The following is a 20,090-nucleotide window of genomic DNA, read 5'->3' on the forward strand; positions in this document are numbered from 1 at the left end:
GAAAAATTACGCGATTGAGCTACATCGGTGTATATATACGTTGCCCGGCAATAGAGCGTAATTACGAGTGCTCCAGCGTCCATGGCCACACACACACGTATATACATATAACATACACATGGACAATAGAACCGACACCGACACCAGCATTCACGTCAGCCAGGAGTCTCCCTAGAATCCATGCAATTTAGCGCAATTCCAGGAATTTGCTCTCGATCCCACAGAGTGCACGAACTGATGTCGGCAGAGACATGGCGACGCAGCGCGAGCCTAGCGAAATTTAAGGTGCGAAACTTTCGCAATTACCAAATGTTCGGTATCTTTGAAAAGTTTTGAGCAAGTAGCGTGGTGCTCGCGTGCGAGAGAGAGAGAGAGAGAGAGAGAGAGAGAGAGAGCGGAAAGCAGCAGCTTCGGTAGTGCGCGTCCGGATGCTAGCGTGGAAAACTAGTGGAACGAGCAGGACTCGCACTACTAGGAGGAGCAGCAGACAGTAGTGGTCGACATCGCAAGGGGATATAGCGCCGGAATGCGCAATAGAACATCCTGGCATTGGGCTCTTATTGCATCGGCTTCTCTCCGCACATATATATATATATATATAAAACGAGCCACGCCCGAAACAATTCTTCTCAGCACGAGAAAACTTTTCATCAGCTCGCGCAATAATCAACACGTTTCACATTGTAATATGAGAATTTCATAGCGTAATAAGTTAGAAACAAATAGAGAATTCCTGCCGATGTCCCGACTGCATATTAGACCGAGCGGATATTCCGTGAATTTAACCTCTCTTAGCCAGTTTTGTCGCAGAAGCACGAGCAAGCAATACCGGAGACCGGAGGTCGCATGAATAAGTGAAAACCCGCTGGTAAATAAAGCAAGTATGCCGGGATACTCATTACTTTTTCTCACAGGCGTCTGACTTTATTGAATTTTTAATAACGAGCCGCAAGTGTCGTTGCCCGGATAATCCTAAAACAAAACGAGCCAATTTGCGCTCCTGCCGAACAACTTTATCCCTTTCACTCGTGATTTTAAAATTCACTTTTCTCCTCTCGAGAAGGAGCTACCTGTCGAACGCTCGATCCAGCGACCATTCGACGAGTATAACCATGCTGTCGATTTATCAAATCAATTCTAATTATATACCGAGGTTTTTTCGCACATCAAACTTTTTGTCCCATCAACGTCATAATTTAAGAATTCCGATGATTCGAAAATTGCTTTTCCTCCGGAGAATTAGCTTCCTGTCCCAGAAAATTATCCAACGATTATCGATAATTATATACGATATTAACAGCGTGTAATAACTTTTCTTGTAACCATCAGTTTTTTGTCGTGCCAAAGCTGTTGAACGGTGCACGATATACTCCTGGCTTTTCGTGATATTATACTCCTCTATGTATAGCTATACATATACATATATTGTCAAAAATGATGTTGATTATTGAGCGGCCGTAGCGGGATCGAGGCCCGGATTATTCGAGGGTTCGATGTACAGAGAAGTATCCGGGGAATGCAGATAGGCGTTAAAGCTGGGCTCGTGCTGATCGCAGATAGTAGCGCACGGTGTAGGGTTGGTGGGATAAAGGAGGGGGGAGGAGGGGCAAGGAGTTAGCACTGCGCTTTATCTGCGCGGGGAACCGTATGCTTTGCATGTCGCTCAGGTTTATCTAGGTGAAGCAAGCAGGGTGGAGTCCTGGATGTGAAACAGCTCATCCACCCAGCACGGTGCAACGCACAAAGTGCGAGAAGGTATTAGGCACTTCCGCTACGCCATTAATTCTCCACTGTCTTGGACACGCGGCCAGCAGGTATACTTACACGATATCCGCGGACGGAAAAAACATCCCCCCCCCCCTCCTCCTCCACCACTCTCCTTGACCCAAATCCTGTTTCACAACGTTACAACGCTACATATATATATATACATGCACAATATCGAGGCTAAACTTTCTTCCCCGAATTATTCCCTCGCAATCTTGAATATTGCATGTTTCGAGCACAGATGATAGCTGCATCAAGTTCACTGGTTTTCCGACTAATTGCGGCCTAGGCCAATTATATCAAATTATCCGGTGCATTATGAATGAAACGGAGAATTAATTATTCGTGATTGATAATAATTACGAAAGTTGCGGGATGTCGGTGGATTACGTCGGCGACGCGAATATAACGCGTTCCGGCTCAATGGATGCGAAAGTTATTAATTGTAGCTGTCGCTGTGCAGCGACAGTCTTTATCCATTCAACTACCGCGAATAGACCGTGACACTCGTGCTAGCACGCGTATATCAGTAAATAAGCAATAATGACGAATATTATACATCGTACTACGCTACATATATATAGCATCCTGTGCGCAGGGAGAAATTAAATTGCTTGCTCCAGCGTGAAATAAAGGTAAAGAGAAGATCGAGAGGAAGGACGCAAGGACACGGACGCATTTAAATTTTTGTTACGATGCATCAATCGCTCGGAAAAAATGTTAGAATTTCGAATCGCAGCTGCAGCTGCGTCCTTGGATACGATCCGCTCGTTTTCCTCGGCTGCAGTGAATATGAATGAAAGTGTGCTGACAATTTTCAACAGAAGGCGTTTATAACGGCAACATCTGCTTAACGTCGATTACTTAAAACCTTAGGGAATGCTCCGCTATAAAAGATTCCTGCATCCCGTAAAAAACGTATCCGCTTGGTATAATGCAGAGAGAGAGAGAGAGAGAGAGCGGAGGAGTGGCTAGGGATAAAAATTTCAGCAGTCGTACCATTATTATACGTAGGTTACGCGCTCGCCCGATTCCAGGCCACTCCGGGAACAAAAACCTAACGTTGCACGTTTCCGCTGTGTCTCTCGTTCTCCATCGCGCTTCTTCGCTCGCCGCTTTTTCCAAATCGACCGGAGCAATAACGAATTTCGCTATATATACCGTATGACGCATATATATATACATAACTCTCCTCCTGGCGGGCTAAAAATGGCCTCGACCGGAAGATAACGGCTAATGAATAAAAAGCTGTATAAAATATACTTGGCGGCAAAGTGCACGTTGCGAAATAAATTTCGATCTGGCTGATTTATTAATCCCGATGCGGCACCGAAAACAAGCGCAGCCATGATGCGTTTTAATTAAATGCAATCTCGGTAGCGCACGAATTCGCCGACGCCGTGGGACGTGAGATGAATGATGCGAAAGATACGCGCGAGAGCAGTGCTGCTTGCGGCTGCTGCGGCTGCTGTTCCACGAGCGGAGCGACCGGGCTCCGAAATCAGGGAAGAACGCTACCCGTGCAGTGGCTGCAGAGCTCCACACTCCGGCCCGCGTTAATTCGATCGCGCCAATCCAATTCACCTTTCCTAATCACCGTTGAAATCACCACGGCCGACAGCAACCCCGTCTCTCTCTCTCCCTATATATATATATATCGACGCACTGTACGTGTCATCGTTCTGTATGGACGAACCAGGAGAGATAGTGCGGAATTCCAACGTTTGCAGAATTTTACGGGAAAAATACAACAGAGTTGTATATATTCTCAACGAGATATCGAATTGCGCGGATTTTGATTGAGAGGTGGGAGAAGTAGGGGGGGGGGGGGAGACGTAAATTTGGCGAAAGACCGATTAATTTTCTGGCAGAGAGCTTGTATCGAATTTACGAGGGACAGGAGGCAGCAGGGAGTGTTGTATGTACATACTACGCCTATATAGGAGAGCATAATTCACCGTGATACTCCGGTACGCGAGCACGCACAGTTGCCGCGTTGTAGGGGACAGTACGGCAGCAGGTGGAGCGGCTAATAGGACGTTTCTTAAGGTCCTGCTGGAAGAGCCGGATCGTGTAATATGAAGAAGCAGCAGCAGCCATTTCAATGAAGAACTCGCACAGCCCTCTCGCTCTGTCCTCCTTTCTCCTTCCTATAGACTAGAGGACTCTTGCTAATGGCTGAGGCACTTATGGTTATTATATCATGCCAAACGTTTCTGCGACATCAACGATAGTCCTACTGGATGGGTAATTAAATTTCGACCTTCTTGCCACGTCCGTTAAATTATCCCAGCAACGCGTTGTCGCTTCCGAATATAAATTGCCTCGATTACCAAGTACGACAGTCGGAATTAATAGTAGCTTACATTTGCAAGTGGATATATATATATATATATATATAGAGAGAGAGAGAGAGAGAGAGAGATGTCTCTTATTATATATGTCAATCGTGCTCGATGACCTTGACTCGTATCGATAAGAGTTTCGATCGGGATAGAATTTGTCTAATTTTATTTTTATAGTGTTATTTCTTTACTCAAACACAGTGATTACGATAATTATATATATATGAAAGGATGGAGTAATGCACCTGTTAAGTTGGAATAAATACTTGACATAGCTAATATAATTACGCTATTATCAGTGCACATACTAATGTTGTTAGCAGGATATCGTAGCGAACAATGCGTTGGGAAACATTTTAGCAGGCTGAAAACTCTTGATCTAGCTAGCATTGAATGTAATATATTGTTGGATATGCTTGTTCGCATATCCACGATGTATGGTTCGCTGTGGCTGTGTCTAGTTTCTAGTATCTACAATATAACTGTGGTTTTACGTGCTTTGCAAAATGCAAGCAGCACATACAAAACGTGACGTAGCAAGCTAAATACTATATACGTGTAGGTTTATAAACTATATATATATATACGTATGCATGTTTGCGGAGCAACACTCGCTGGCTGGGGAGAATAATTTTTTAGCGTTCCCAACGCTCCGTGCTTTATCGCTTCTTCCTTTATCTTAATTTTCTTGATTCGTCGCGAAAGCAGGAAGCAGATTCGAATGGAGGAAATTTCATGAATAATTTGAAAGATTGAACGTGGCAGTTGATAGTGTGGGATCGGTGGGTAGGAGCTGTAGGATATCCTCATCGATGGGACAAAGTAGTTAACTCGTGGATATTTCAGGCAGGCCAACTCTTGCAGCAGGTAGGAAAGGATTTACGCCGGGTGGGGGGAGGGAAGGGGGAATCCGGCGCGGAGGAGGATCGTAAAAATGCTCCATAAAAGTGCTGCAATCGTAGCGAAGTGCGTCTGTGACTGACACGGAACTCCGACTGACTGCAAAAATATATTTTACACACGCACACACCGCTGTGTTAGTTGCAGTTTGCAGCTCGCGCTATATATATATATATATATATATATATATACGCTACATTCGCTCAGACGAACAATCAGTATTTTTATTTACATTCGTCCAATCCAGAGGCAAGAACATAAATAACCAAACAAAAACTTCTCTCCTTCGTTACTACCTGCCAATCGAAATAAACCCGACGAAAGATTCGTTTCACGCATAATCCTACTGTCAATCGCAATATTAAAGGCAGAAATCCCGCACACTCAGACATTTCCCTCGATCTTATCGTCTTAAATTTTTCATATAACAATCCTGTAATATCTATATACATGCGTAATTTTCAGATGAAATATTGTTGTATATGCATTTATCGTAATTATCGTTACGCAATATTATATACATATACGTTAGATTTTATTAAATGATACGATGGTTTCAATTAAATTGGTGATACGAAATGCACCAAGTTCGTTAATTAACCACTTACAATAATTATTGTATTGCGAAATAATAAATCGCTTTTATTTATATATTGATGATGTTTGTACACATCATAGGAGGGATTGGGGTGTATTTATTGGAGTAGAGCACAGGGTATGTATATGTATATATATATATATATATATATAGAATAAGCAAAAAGGTCGAAACTAATATTTTATCGGGAATGAGAGATTCCTACATTGTTAATGCAGGAAATCTCCGAGTTCCATCATAAAACAAGCAGCAAGATTGATATGTCTGAAGCACCGGTGGCTGCGTAATACTTGACTTCCCAAACTCTTAAGTATAAAGTTCAAGCTAACTTCAAGTCCAGAATTCTCTGTCTCTTCACATTCAGTTTTCCAAAGTTGTAGAAACTCAACAAAGATTCACTCATCAAAAGCGTTAGAACAAATGTTTGCACTATCAAACTGAAAATCAAAAGGGCTAACCGCTATCTCAACATCTCCTATCTCACATCCACCATTTTGCCATCGAAAACTTAGCCAACGGTATTTTGCTCGTGTCAGTAATTTTCCTTCCATCTTCCTCCTCCACCGACTCTTATACGATATGATATTTCATTTTCTATTATTTCAAATCTGGCCTCGCAATTTCGCGCTAGTTTTCGAGCCGCGCAATTGGAAGACTCACCGTTCGAATTAAACGAACATCAAGCCCATTCGTACGAGGGAATATAATGCTGTGTAAACTCGTTCCGTATCTCCCGACGGATATTGAAACTCGGCAGAAATCCAATGGGCACCAAAGATCAGCCATCAGTTAATAAGTAATTTTTTACTCAAAGTGTAACAAAAAAAAATTAATATTAAATTCTCTATCCATTAATTAATTCCCAGTATAAAGGCTAATTTAATCTGGACTGTGCAGAGGATATATACGGTAGGTTGCATCGCGCGCAGAAATAAATAAGTTGACAGGGATTTTAGTTTTCTTCTTCGTGCTTCTTTTTTCCCGAAATGTAATAAAGTAATTTCGGGTGAAAGAAAGCGCGTGGTTATATCGTGACATGGTACATACGGTATACTATACTATATATATATATATATATATATATATATATATACTAATGGTTAAATGTTTTCCCGTACAAGTTGAATGTGCGAACACGCGTTCCCAGGAGACGTTGCTGGTCACGCGCACCGCGCTTGGTTTGTTGGGTAAAAAGGAATCAGCTTTTTTCCCTTGCTCCGCTCTGACTTATTGCGTCCCCTAAAGCTTTTAAAATCCTCCTAATCGCCGCCGGTCCGAGCCATGAGTTTCCTCGTTTCTCTTACTTATCCCACATCCGATAATACGACTACCGATTTTTTCCCTAGACAAGCGGCAAAATCTCCTTTTGTGATTCACTTTCCTATTAATTCTCTCGACAATTCCACTATTATTTTATAACCATATTTAAAGCTCTTTTTCTTCAAATCTCTCTCTCTCTCTCACTCACTCAAACACCTACACGTACTATCTATCATCCCCTATCCAACCCTCTTTAGTGTATGTACGCTGTAGTTCGCCAGTTAATCGCTAATTTCTAATCTGTGGGTTTATGCTGATGGGAAGATCAATAGAGATTAATTATCAATAGAGATTAAACATTAGCTACGTATAGCTAAGCCTACAAACTTGGTTAGCCTAGTAACCGATTTACCAAGATAGTGACAGAGTTAATGAAAATAGAGAGCGAGAGAGCGCTAGAGAGAGGGAGAGAGAGAGAGAGAGAGAAAAGTTTTAACCAAGATAAAATAGAATATTGAAGAATATAGAAGATATCTTGGAGAGAGTTCGTGGTGAAATTAATGCTGCTTCAAATTAGTAAACCGTAACCCTGCTCTTGCATCCCTCCCCCCTCCCTTCCTCTTACTCACCGTTCTTCGTCCATCCAGCCGCTCATTTGGTTCGAAATCCCCATGAACAACTCGAAGCCAGCGTACCCGTCGAGAATAATTTTTATCGCAGCGTAGACGTTTGAATATTCAGACAGATTCGTTTGATTCATCTGCCAGCGTGAATATTCAGCAAACTCGTTGGTTCGATTCGCGTACCGATAATTCGTCACCTTCTCTCTCTTTCACTCTTCCATAGCTTTATCTTTTTTTATTATTTTTTTATTTTTTTATTTCAAGTTTCTCGACTTATTGGTAGGACCAGCAGTGCCAGCCCCCCCCCCCCCGACGAATAACGCTGCGAGGACTCGGCTAGATTTCAGCGAAAACAGCTCTCGCGTAATTTTATCGGTGATTCGTTTTAATTAATTTCGCATTACAGAGGTGCTCATGGCATATTTACCCGTGGAGAATTCGACAGTGAGCGTAAATACAAAAATAACTATGCGGCCGGATGGTTTGGGATGGCCAGCCACCATATTTACGATCCGCGGTTCTGTTTTACAGTTATCCCGCAACCGCAACACTTTGCAGCCAATGGCCAGATCGTCTAAAACCTAGCGGAATCTGGCTGCATCTGTTAACGGTCGATCGCCCAAAATTTATAGGAAATTTATCGCGTCATTGAAATTACACTTTTTAGTTGGGGGACCTCTTAAAATTTCATCGCGATTGGTGTAAATCTGCAAATGCGGGGCATCGAGATCGTGCACAAGTCCTCCAGTTATATCGCTCCTCTGATAATCAACAAATCGTATAACCGTTGGTCAAAGGTTCTCGTAATATCCACTTCTCTCTCGCGGGGACAATAAAAGCGTTCTCCTTCCAGCGCGATGCTCAATTTCACCGAAAAGAGCGTCGCATAAATATTATTCTAAAGCCGCGCAAGGCCCTGCGCCATCGAAAATTCATATCTGCCGGGAGGGTGGGGAGGACAAACATTTACGTTGCGTCACTTTGTCGATGTGAAATACGTCGAAAACCGAGTCTGCGAAGGAGGAGGGAAGGAGACAGACTTTTAAAAAATATAGCGCATACAGCCATTGTTATGGAAAAGGCTGGGAAAGCGTAGCAAAAAAAAATACGCGTTTTCCAGTTTTTCCAAAAAAGTTTATTAAACGGAGAATGCGATAGAATGAGAAAGAGAGAGAGGCAACTAGGATTATGGAAAATAATCAGTGTCAAGTTACATATGTTGTAAGTCCTAAATTGATCAGCGTTACTGCAAAGGACATTTGGTATTCAAGCAGCATCGCTGTGGGCGTTGGAATTTAATTAAGTCTTAGTCGAGGAAATAAGAGGTAAGGAAGAAAGCTCCGACGAGAAAAAGAAGCGAAAGGGCGGGGATCCGAACCAAATTTACTCATCCTTGTTAGTCAAGCACCCCTTAAGGCGAATCGTTAGCCGTTACCCCTAACCTAATCATTTCCAAGACTTCTTATACGTTTGATGTTCTCTAAAGTGAAATTGGATAAGGACTGATGGCACTCATGCTCGTATTTAAAAGCTCCAGTCACATTTCCTCTCGAAACAACTTTGCTATATCCATCTGCATCCTAAATTCCCTTTTGGGAAATCATCGTCAAATTAGAGGCTCCCCAGGATCGATTATTCCCCCCCACTTCACCTCCTTACCCATCCCCTTCTCTATCTCTCTCAAGATTTTTCATTCCAAATAATATTGCCAGTAATCTCAAAGGTCTACCCTCATAAATTTTCAGAAGCTCCTTTCGCATAAATTTTCAGTGCAGGGGAAATTGTTGATCGAGAAAGTTAGCTCAGGCTAATGTTTTTCATGGGCCTTTGAAGTTGTAAGCTTTTGCACACGCGAAATTTCTTGGCGTGCTGAACAAAAACATGTGCAAACAACCTCGAGGGCATTAGTTCTTGGCAAGAATAAGGCTTGTTGAGGAAAATGAGACCAACGAAGACGAAAGAGAGAGAGAGAGAGAGGGAGGGGGGGGGAGAGGGAGGTACTTTTTTCTCCCTCTCTCTTCTTCTTCATCTTCTTCCTCTTCCAGTTTTCTTCGTTCATTTTCAACACATGTTTATAGAAGCTATTTTTTATTTTTTCTTTTAAGAAAGAAGCAAACGTGTACTTTGGATCAGAGGTTATGCTAGTTAGGATGAGATGGTAAATGAGGTTGGAGGGTGGACTATTTGAGGCGGCGATGTAATCAACTGAATGAGCAAGTGACTCTGGAGAACCGTGCAAGGCCAGCGGCAAAGGTACGGTTTGACCCTCTTAAGCATGGTCATCTGAATAAACCATGAGTGTTGCCTTAATGATGAAATCGAAGCTACGAATAGTCGTCCTCTATGCTGGAATCACTGCTATAGGTGATAGATGAACTTAATTAAATTCTACTCAATCGGATGGAACTGTTTATTACTAACTACGTAAATATAACCTAAACTGACAAACTCTATAATTGCATAAGTGAACTATTCATTCCTGCAATCACACTCCGTACACAATAATAGCTTCATTAGCAAACCGTAAAATTCGAGTATCGAAACGTTGACATTTGAATTGTTTAAATTAAAAGCGATATGAACCCAGTTTCGAAAAAAATAGTTAAAGATAGACTATAGGAAATATCGACTTTCCTTAATTCTGAGAAACTATCGAATAAAGCGACCGACTTTTGTCAATATAACTAATTGTATTAAATTATGGACGCTCGTCAAACTCAATAGCCTATATATGGTAAAATTAAAGAAAAGACAATTTAGGTATGGAAAATTATCGCGAAACTTCCGTCCTGGACGCATTTCTTCTCTCGAGCTATACTATTATTATACGTTTTAAAATATAACGATAAATTAAAAGAAAGAAATTTCTGTCAAAAGGAAAGTGAGTCGGTATAATTTTATCAAGAAGGCTAAATTATTTCTGTCAACTCCCTCGAAAACTTAGCTGCGAGATATTCAAAGATCCTTTTGCCAATTTATGTTGAACAAGATTTTGCTCCACGAATGATGTGATCCTAAAGTCTCACTTCCTTTGACGCAGCAGCACATTCTAGGTGGATTTTTTTCAAGATGCCACACGCGAGGATTCTAATTCATAGCTTAGAACGATCAAAGGATGCCGGAAACTGGTAGGCATGCGACGAAATATTCTGCTCTCTTCAGACGATAGGCAGCGTCTTTGCTCCGATGCTGCTGAGAATTCGCGGAATCTCTGGGAGAGCACGCATACGTTCAAACTGAGCGATAAAACAACGAGCAAAGATACGAAACAGGGGGGGGGGGAAGAGTTTAAGTAAACTCTCGCTGAATACGCTTGAGAAATATTTGTTAGCGATACAATAAATCGTTCTTGGAGGTATGTACTGCATTAAGAGAAGAAGAAGAAGAAGAAGAAGAAGAAGCTGAAGAAAAAGAGGAAAAAATGGAGAAGCAAACGGGAGAAAAATATATACATCTGGAAGGTAGGGTGAAAAAGTTTTCGCGCGTTTCTCTATCTCTTATTTCCGTATCAGCTAAAGCGACCGTGCATCTTCATAAATTACGCATTAGCTTCCATGCAGCCTCGCCTTGGCTTGATTCAGCTTGGCTCGGTTTGGCTCGGCTCGACTCGGCTCGGCTTACCTCACTCTCCAGCCTCACTAGCGTCTACGATGTCATAATTTGAAAAGTTCCATGCTCGAACGTGTTATTTATGTACTCGGATCGGCCCTGAAGAGTTACCCAAGTCGTATCGAAGTTGTTCCTCAATTACCGAGCACCGGTATCCAATGTATCCATAGCACGTTTATATGTTATTAAATTCAAACAAGCTGATAATAAATACAAGAAGGATGAAGGAAAATTCTGCCAATTTTCGTGGAAACCCAAAGGTTTCCATGGTTATTTTATGTACTTGGTCGCGATTGTGTCGAAAACTTGTCTCGAGTTTTTAGGGAAAAAATTAGAGAGGGAAGATTTGAGATACGGATAGAGATTGATATTTGGGTCAGCTGTTCGATAAGATATTTACCGAATAAATTTTTTAATATATACATAACATTACTTAGACGCTATTATCAGACTACCTGAGATCTTATCAAGCAAGAGAACTGCATTTAGCTGTGTGTTGAATCTTCTCTTTCCACTCTCTCCCTCTCTCTCTCTCTTTTGATACGGTCGCTACAGAGAGCCCAAGCTGCAACCTCGCAGAATCTCAGGTAAAGTTTCGTCAAGTAGATTAAGGGTTACCTTCTGAAGCGTGCATCGCGCAACTGGTACGCGAGAGATTGGACGAGCATCGCGTTGCCGATCGCTACAAGTAGCAAACCATCTTCGTGCAGATAGTATCAATTTCAGGAAATTTCCAAACTACACGCAGTAAACTCGCTAAGCTCAAACAAATAAAAGAGAGGCGAGTAAAACTTAGTGGTAGAACGAAGCTTTGCGTGAGAAACGTGTTTCTGTTTTGCCTCAGTAGTCTAAAGTAAATTTCGATTGTGAAGATTTTCGAAACTTGGTGAAAATATTTTCCAGATAAATTATTTATATATTGTTTCTTTATCAATTTTTTGTTTTTCATACATATGAAAATTAATAATCGATAATAAGCTCGTGTCAGAATAATTACTAAATAATAGGAGATTAGGTTAGAAAATTAATCATCATAAATTTATTAATTAAACAGAACACACAGAAACTATTTAATAAATAAGGACATAAAAAACCCTTGATAAGAGGGGAAAGCTGATAAGCCTGAATATAACTCGGTTATACATACAATAAAGTAAAACGTATCAATTTGAATGCTTATGCTTTATCAGTTCTACATCGAATATACACGGCACTATACAAGACTTCAATTACAGATGACGTTCTAAAAGCGAAAGGACAAATGAGAGGGAGTCGGTCCGTACGCTCTCTTTTTATATCGGTAGCGACAAAAAAAATGAGTAAAGACAAAAGAAATTTTAATCCTTTCTCCCCTCTCCTCGCTATCCCTCTAAATCTGGATTTATGCTCTCCTCCGCCAAGTATGATTTTCAAACATTTACAACAAATTAAACACAGACTCCCTGTCTCATTCTCATGCACAAACGCATGTAAATATAGAAACAAAAAATACATAAAATTACTGCTTAATACATCGACGGAGTGGCGACATTTGAGAGCAAATGACCAGAATTTGAGGGATAAATTAATTGTGTGGAACCAAACAAAGGGTAGAGTTTTGGAAGAAGATCGGTTGAGAGGTAGTAAGTGGTCTGACGGAAGGGAACGGCGAGGCCATTTAGGCGTGAGCCGCGTAATATTGACGCAGTGGCGGTATGCATTAATGGCCGGAGCATTGTAGTCCAAGTTGGAATGGCAGAATAGCACAGATCCGCGTAGTTGTCGACAATACGTGCCGGAAACGCAGCTATAGCTTCTACCTGCACGAATTTCAAATTTCCCCTCCTCCCCCCGACGTCTCTAAATCCCCCCGTGCATCGATTACTTCAACTAAACACACAAACGCATCGATATTTTCAACTCCCTTTTAAAAGTGACTTGGCTAACCCGATCTACCTCGACGCATAAGCGTTCTACTCTATAGGTAGTATATATACATATATATATATATATATATATATATATATAGCACTGGTAGCTTCGGAGCTCCGTTCTTCCACTTCGAGTCCAGATATTAATAAGCCGTCCCAGGGCTCTGGGGGTTGTTTTATTATTCCAAATTTGCTTAATACTGAGCCAACAGCACCGCTCGTAAATGAATATTATACCCAGCGCGCAGTTTAGTTGCCTGGGAATGATGCTCGCTCCCAAATTTACATTAAACCATTTATTTTCAATTGAAGCAGGATATAATTGAAAAATTCTCCTTTCGCAAATTCTCCTCGCACTTTCGTCCGGTATAACTGCAAGATACGCGGCGATACTATTGTTTTTATATATACCTATATACTGCGTGACGTAATTTTGCATATTTCGAACTCGTCTCTTTATGCCAGCCCCCTTTTATGCATCCCACTTTGAAAGAAGCAAGTATACTCTACAGTTATTAGATAAACATTGCTACGCAGTGACGAAATATTACTCGTCTTGGCTCCACTTTAGGCACGATTTACATCAGCAGAGGAGACGCCATCCTCTTGCCATTTGAAAGCTCCTTGAGAATACCATGTCGAGAGTGGATAAACATTTAAAGAGATATGGAGAAAAGGAGGGTGGTAGTGAGGGTTGGGGAGGAATTCACCCCAAAGTCAAATCTGTCAAAATATTCCGACTAAGAATATCGAGCAACGCGATACACGTCCCGAGAGTATAAACGCGTAAAATCTTGTTTAAGACTGCCACATATATATATATATATATATAACGTCAACATCGTTTTCTGCTTCCTCTTCTTCATCATCCAGCTCCCTCTCCTGCGCGAGGCTTTTAACGTTTTTAGCTTTTAGAGGTTTTAATATTTAAATATTAATCGTGACCGCAGGTTATATACCTTTGAACCTGAAACATATCTCTCTGCAGTTGAAGCATTATAACAATAAGTCAAGTTTCGCTCTTTCAGAGGACTAATTTTAAGTAATTCCATCGCGCTAAATGATGCAATTTGCTATATTTTGCCTTATGTCACAAAAGTCACGTAGTTGGAAATAAGTAAAAGTAGTACGTGGCTTTAAAGGCACGTTGGCCATGAGATCCGTATATCTCGCGGATTAAGGCTCGAGTTTGCTCACGGTCGGCAATAAGATGGAATTTGGAAGATTATCCGCTGCGCGAAATTTAGAAAAGAGCCTGATTTAACCCGTAAGAATTGGCACAAACCACGTTCCAGCAATCATTGATAAATTTTCGAGGCGATACCCATGGGAAAAATCCAATTTTCATACGTAATTGTGCAAATATATAATGGAATTTTCTGCACGAGGTAAAACGAAAATTGTGTCCGATATATAAATTTTCGAATGAAATCGTTGATGGATTGATTTCCTTTTAAACCATTTAATCTCTATCGGGGAAAAAGGTAAAAGCTGCAGCTCGCATCGCTATATAACGCGTAAACAGTAGTCGTCGAAAGAATTTTTGAGGATCAGTGAATTACGATGGCTGAGTGACAACGCGTGAATCAGCAAAGCCGTAACACACAGGGAATAGAATAGATCGAGGATGTAAAATGGGAGGAGGCGCGCTAAGCAAAATCCATAGGGTAAGTGGATGGGGAGGGAACATTCCATCATTCCATACTCATGTGGCACTATATATATAACATACATACACGTAGAAGCACGCAAGCGTACTGCGTAATACGTGTATAACATACCCTATGATTATTTTCACTATTCAAGCGCTATCAAATTACCCTTTGTTGGCAAATTCACTTTAAAATCTCTGCCATATTTCCACGCGATCTCGTTACGTTTTTATTTTTCAATTTATTTCATTCATGAATTACGATGTATACTTTACAAACCGATTTAACGAGACAACTTTCTATCACGTTCGAAGCTGCAACAATGCATGGAAAATTTACAAAAATGCAGAATGCTACAAAGCGATCTACTTGATCCAAGCATATTTGCTTGTCCATGCTTTCCCTCGTCTCTGCACGTAGTAACAATAACGTGTATATGTACGTATATCTTTTTATTCGCGAAAATATGATTGTCAGAGAGCAAGAGTCTAATTAAAAAAATCTATTACTCGTTATTTATCAACTATCCTTAAACAAAGGAATGGTTGGTTTTGTGCCACAATTAAATTAAAAGCGACGGAATTTAAAAACCGCAATAACAGGTCGAAGAGACGCGCAGCTGTATTCTAAATTAATCTCGCAGAGACGAGCGAGATAAGCGTAACAGGCGCATGCCGGTGAAGAAAAAAAAAAGTAGTATTATCACAGTCGCATATTTGATAAAGTCTTCCCGTCGAAACGTTGACTGCTCCAAGTATGATTTTGGGTAAATAGTACATTCTGTCGCCAGAATCGTCGGTCGTTTCATTCATAATGTGCACTCGTCCATAATGCAGCCTGCATACACGAGTCATAATTACAACTCTTCCAACCCCAGCTCTATCCCGCTCCTCGTACATACAAGGCGCCATCTTTCCAGGCTCTCCCTCCCCTATTCCTCAATCTATGCACAGCCAGCTATGTGTAAATGTACATTGCAATAACCCCTCTACACATCGGGCGGCTCATCAGCAGACAATGCTGGAAATAAAATATTAACGCCAGGCGAATATGCAATATTCATATAGCCCACGCAGTATATACGAATGAGCAGCTGTAATACCAAATTCTGAACTAGCCATGCAGCCAGAAGCATTTTGCTGAGAATAGTCGTCGATAAGAGATTGAAAATTAAAAAGAATTAGTCAAACTATTTCCAGCTATGAAAAGATAGGCGCTTGATATGCACTCGACTATATAAGCACGACTATTCATAAGAGATGGCAAAATAAAGTAATTAGCAAAACTATTTTGGAGAAGGAAAAGACAGGCAGGATGCTCTGGATTTTGTAGCGTAAAATTGGAAAAGACAGGTGAAGAGATAGACACGGAGGGATATAAATAAGAGAACGAGTTGATAGCGCGCTCGTGCTGGGGAAGTAGTGGAAAGTAAGATCGGTATGTGTACGGGAAAGAGAGAGAAGGGGGAGGGGGGAGGGGGAGTCTAGATCGAAATTACGGGATGAGAAAGCTCTGGCAATCAGGCTCCTCGTAATCCTCGCATCTCGGAGGACTTCGGCATGATCGCACGACGGGCCAATTACGTGCCACGACTGTACCGTGTAGCAACTGTACACCGCAGCATCAACTTTTTCACCACTTATAATACGCGCGTATCGACAAAAATTCCGAGCTTTTGCCTCGATTTGGCATCGTTTAGGCATGGAAAAACAATCGTCGATTCAACAATGGAAGGACGATAGTGAATTTTGCGTGAAAGAAATTACTGTCGTTTATTATACCACCTATATATATATATATATATATGTATTAAAGTTGGTCGATTTGCAAGGGTGAAATTTTGGCCGAGTTTTCCCGACTGATAAACTGCAGACGATGGTGAGCCAGAACGGTGTTAGGGCGGAAATTGCATACGCCACGGCATGTGTGTCCCAAGCGTGCAGTAATCACTCTCGAACCGGTGCGGTGGTAACCCAGTGGTTCGGTGGTTCGTTGCTCGGTCCACGGGAGATGGTTGGGAGAGGGGTAGGGGGGAGGGGATGGGAAGGAAGTCCTGCGAGATCGAGCGTCCGCTTGCAGTAGAATCCTCCTAGGATGGGACTCGTTAGTCCTTAATTCACGGCAGACTTACAACGTCCAGGACCTCGGTCACTCATCATTCCTCGAAAACGAACGAGCCGAAGCACCGAGGGAACCGACGCTCCTTTCCTTCGTGTTTAAATTGCCTCAGCATCTTTCCCAAGGATGACCTAGCACAACCCTGCTGGAGCACTTTACACACCAACCGCGCGCGTATTCGCCAAAATTAATTTTTCATCCGAGCCAACCACGCCAGAGAGCAGCTTCCACGTAATTCCTCGAATAAGTTGATTGATATGAGTAGAGGGAAGCAACCCGTAGGAATTGGATGATCCTGGCTGGCTTTGCAATAGCATGCCGTGGCGTGGAATGGCGTGTGAGAAGTCAGCATATCTCTGCTCGAATGTGTGCAAAAATGAGAGAATGTTCGAGAGGACAAGTCCAAGGAGCAGCTGGCTGATTCGTCTTGGCGGATTTGATTTATATGTTAATCGACAGACACGGATATTGGCACATGCACCAACCCCCATCTTCATTTTTCCTCCTTCGACTAGAAATTTCTCAATAGTTCCGCTAAAAATTCTCAATATCCAACTGATTTTTCTCAACAGTTGTCACTCTCCGGGAGAGTGGATATAGGGTCGATGGAAAATCAGTGGCTCGACATGGATAAGTGTAATTTCAATCCACACTGTGCAGAGATAACTTATTCCTATATATATATATATATATATATATATATATAATTTTATCTCCAATTGCACGACGCGCTGAAGGTACGTTATTATTATTATTATTATATCGTTATCAATGGAAATACCTATCGGATCGTGTCCAGATTCTCTCGGTAAAGAGATTCGTTGATCCGGATCTTTTATTACGGTCAGAGACGACCGAGTGATTCTCATTTAAACAAAGATCTTATCGATCCTCGTTGGTAACAGGCAAACACTGCTGTACAGCTAAATCTATATAGTTAACCCTTTCTCCAATATCACGTTTCATTTGGCGCATCAATCTTCGAGACTCGTCGCTGTGTATTTAAAAAGAGATCTGTAAAAATCACTGTTTAATAATAGAGTGCAATGCGCATGCAATCGGCTGCACGACGCTAGATTGAATGAGAAGTTAATAGATTGGCAAAACGTCACGTTTCGTCGCACATTTGTTCGCCGGAGTATGCGTGCAGGATATACTATATTCGGGAGCACCACCACTATTCATCTTGATCTCGATTTCAAGTACCAACGACGGAAAAATCTAGAGGCATGACTCTGTATCGCCGCGCGATAACAATTTTTCAAGATGAAAAATCATGGGAGGTACTCCTATATATGTATATAATAGTCTGCTGCTGCCTCGATAAAATTAGTTAATTGGAATTCTTCTCAAGATGTACCCGATCCTGATGATTATTAGCTTGGCTGCAGCCACATCTGGTAAATATTGAACTCATTTAAATTTCATTCATTTGCTTAAATAGTCAATCGTAATTAAATCCCTGACTTTATCGAGCAAACAAAATTAAGTAGTCTCATTTTCGGATAATATTTGCTCGACGCGAGTATAGCTAAACTTTCTTCGTTTAAATTGAGAGGATTAAATCTTACAGGTTTTCGACTGGCGCAAATACCGTTCCCCGATCCTAAGATCGTTGGTGGAAAGCCTGTGGACATTCGCGAACATCCTCATCAGTTGAGTCTTCAGACATACGGCCACATTTGTGGTGCATCGATAATTAGCAGTAAATGGGCCATTACTGCTGGTCACTGCGTTGGGTAACTCTATATGTTTCTCTCTTTCAATATCGTCATTACACGATAAAAATAAAATGCAGTATTTGTACACTTTAAAGAGGAATGAATAATTTTGCCTTCGGACAGGAAGAACGTAGATTATTTAAAGTACAACTGGATACAACGTATAAATGATGTGGATATTTTTTAAATTATAGATTTATTGCCAATAATTACAAGCTTTCCGCTGGGAGCAACAGCAGAAACGATGGAGATTTCTACAGAGTGAAAAGGATCGTCAGACACCCTAATTACGATTATTCGACGATCGATTTTGATATCGCTCTGCTGCAGGTATTGCAGACTTTTTTGCGCATTGATGTTTCGTTACATTCATACCTGAAAGGGAAGGAAAAGAAATAAAAAGACCCGAATTCTTTCCTCGCCTCTTTTTTTCACGTTTGTTTATGTTTACTTTTTAATTATACTTCAACGGAAATGATTTGGATTGCAGATAGAAGGTGAAATTATTTTGAACAACAGTACCGTAGCGCCGGTGAAACTTGCAGAGAAGGAACTGCCGGAAGGTGCCATTGTGAATGTTACTGGCTGGGGCGCAACTCAAGTAAGTTTCATCCCCGTTACTTTATGTCCGCAACCAGAGAGCCCGGTGGTTTGTATTTCATGACTTTACCACGTACCAACCAGCTTTGACCACTCCAAAGCTTCTACAACCTTTAAAATTCGTTACATTATGTACTCATTGAATACAACAACGTCATAAGCATATTAATTAAATATAAATCAAATTCATAGACTTTGTATTAGCTTTGAATAGCTAAAGTCTCGTAATCCACGCTTTAAACATTCACTAATAATTTTATCATTTTAGTTACAACGTCATTTATTATATCGTCCGTACAATATTTAACATCCGGATGACAATTAACTAGCGTTTATTTTCAAACGAGGACGTCGAGTTACGACGCTGTTGTATTCAACAAAACGAGCAATATCTACGCGTTTATATTGGAGTTGGAAAAATGAAGAATATTAAAATTAAGTGGAAGCTTCTTCCAATTTGGTTTTTTCAATACAGCAAGGTGGGCCAACTTCGTTGAAGCTGATGCAAGTGTCAGTGCCCATCGTACATCGAGACGTATGCCAATCTGCTTACGAAGGTTTGAACGAAATAACGCCGAGAATGATCTGCGCGGGCGATTTGAGCGAGGGTGGGAAGGACTCGTGTCAGGGTGATTCTGGTGGACCCCTAACCGCAAATGGCACCCTCTACGGAATTGTATCCTGGGGATACGGCTGCGCCAGACCGAGATATCCTGGCGTTTACTCTAATGTCGCAATGCTTAGGTCGTGGGTCAAAGAGATAAGCGGTGTTTAGTATTTTGCAATAAAGGACCATTACGTTATATATTATATTCTCTTATAGTGCATTTAATCATGTCTCTTTCCCGCTCTACACTGGCGCGCGTGCGCGCGCGTGTGTGTGTGTGTACATAAAACAGATATCCACATTTCCGTCGGAATTTTCCCTTTACCTAAAAGTATATTTACAATTAGAACCATCTGCAATTTATCCACTTCGTAGTTTTC

The 20,090-nt window shown here is 41.3% G+C and overlaps 1 protein-coding gene across 1 annotated transcript; it reads left to right on the forward strand.

Moving 5' to 3' along the window:
• Nucleotides 1-10,847: 10,847 nt before the first annotated feature.
• On the forward strand, nt 10,848-19,878 carry LOC136778981 (trypsin 5G1-like). Its single transcript, XM_066736236.1, has 5 exons — nt 10,848-10,954; nt 18,356-18,521; nt 18,698-18,833; nt 18,994-19,104; nt 19,579-19,878. The coding sequence occupies exons 1-5, from the start codon at nt 10,915-10,917 to the stop codon at nt 19,876-19,878; spliced, it is 753 nt and encodes a 250-aa protein (XP_066592333.1). The 5' UTR covers nt 10,848-10,914.
• Nucleotides 19,879-20,090: the final 212 nt, after the last annotated feature.

Source organism: Prorops nasuta, unplaced genomic scaffold (genome assembly GCF_024137725.1).
Source record: "Prorops nasuta isolate Cenicafe-Biocafe unplaced genomic scaffold, Cenicafe_Pnas_1.2 PNAS00015, whole genome shotgun sequence".
NCBI lineage: Eukaryota > Metazoa > Arthropoda > Insecta > Hymenoptera > Bethylidae > Prorops > Prorops nasuta.

Bases quoted from the DNA above. Each gene is read 5' to 3' on its own strand.
- LOC136778981 (XM_066736236.1), top strand. From the start codon at position 10,915: ATGGAGAAGCAAACGGGAGAAAAATATATACATCTGGAAG. The intron at 18,522-18,697 runs GTAACTCTATAT...TTTAAATTATAG, and splicing joins ACTGCTGGTCACTGCGTTGG to ATTTATTGCCAATAATTACA. The intron at 18,834-18,993 runs GTATTGCAGACT...TTTGGATTGCAG, and splicing joins TTGATATCGCTCTGCTGCAG to ATAGAAGGTGAAATTATTTT.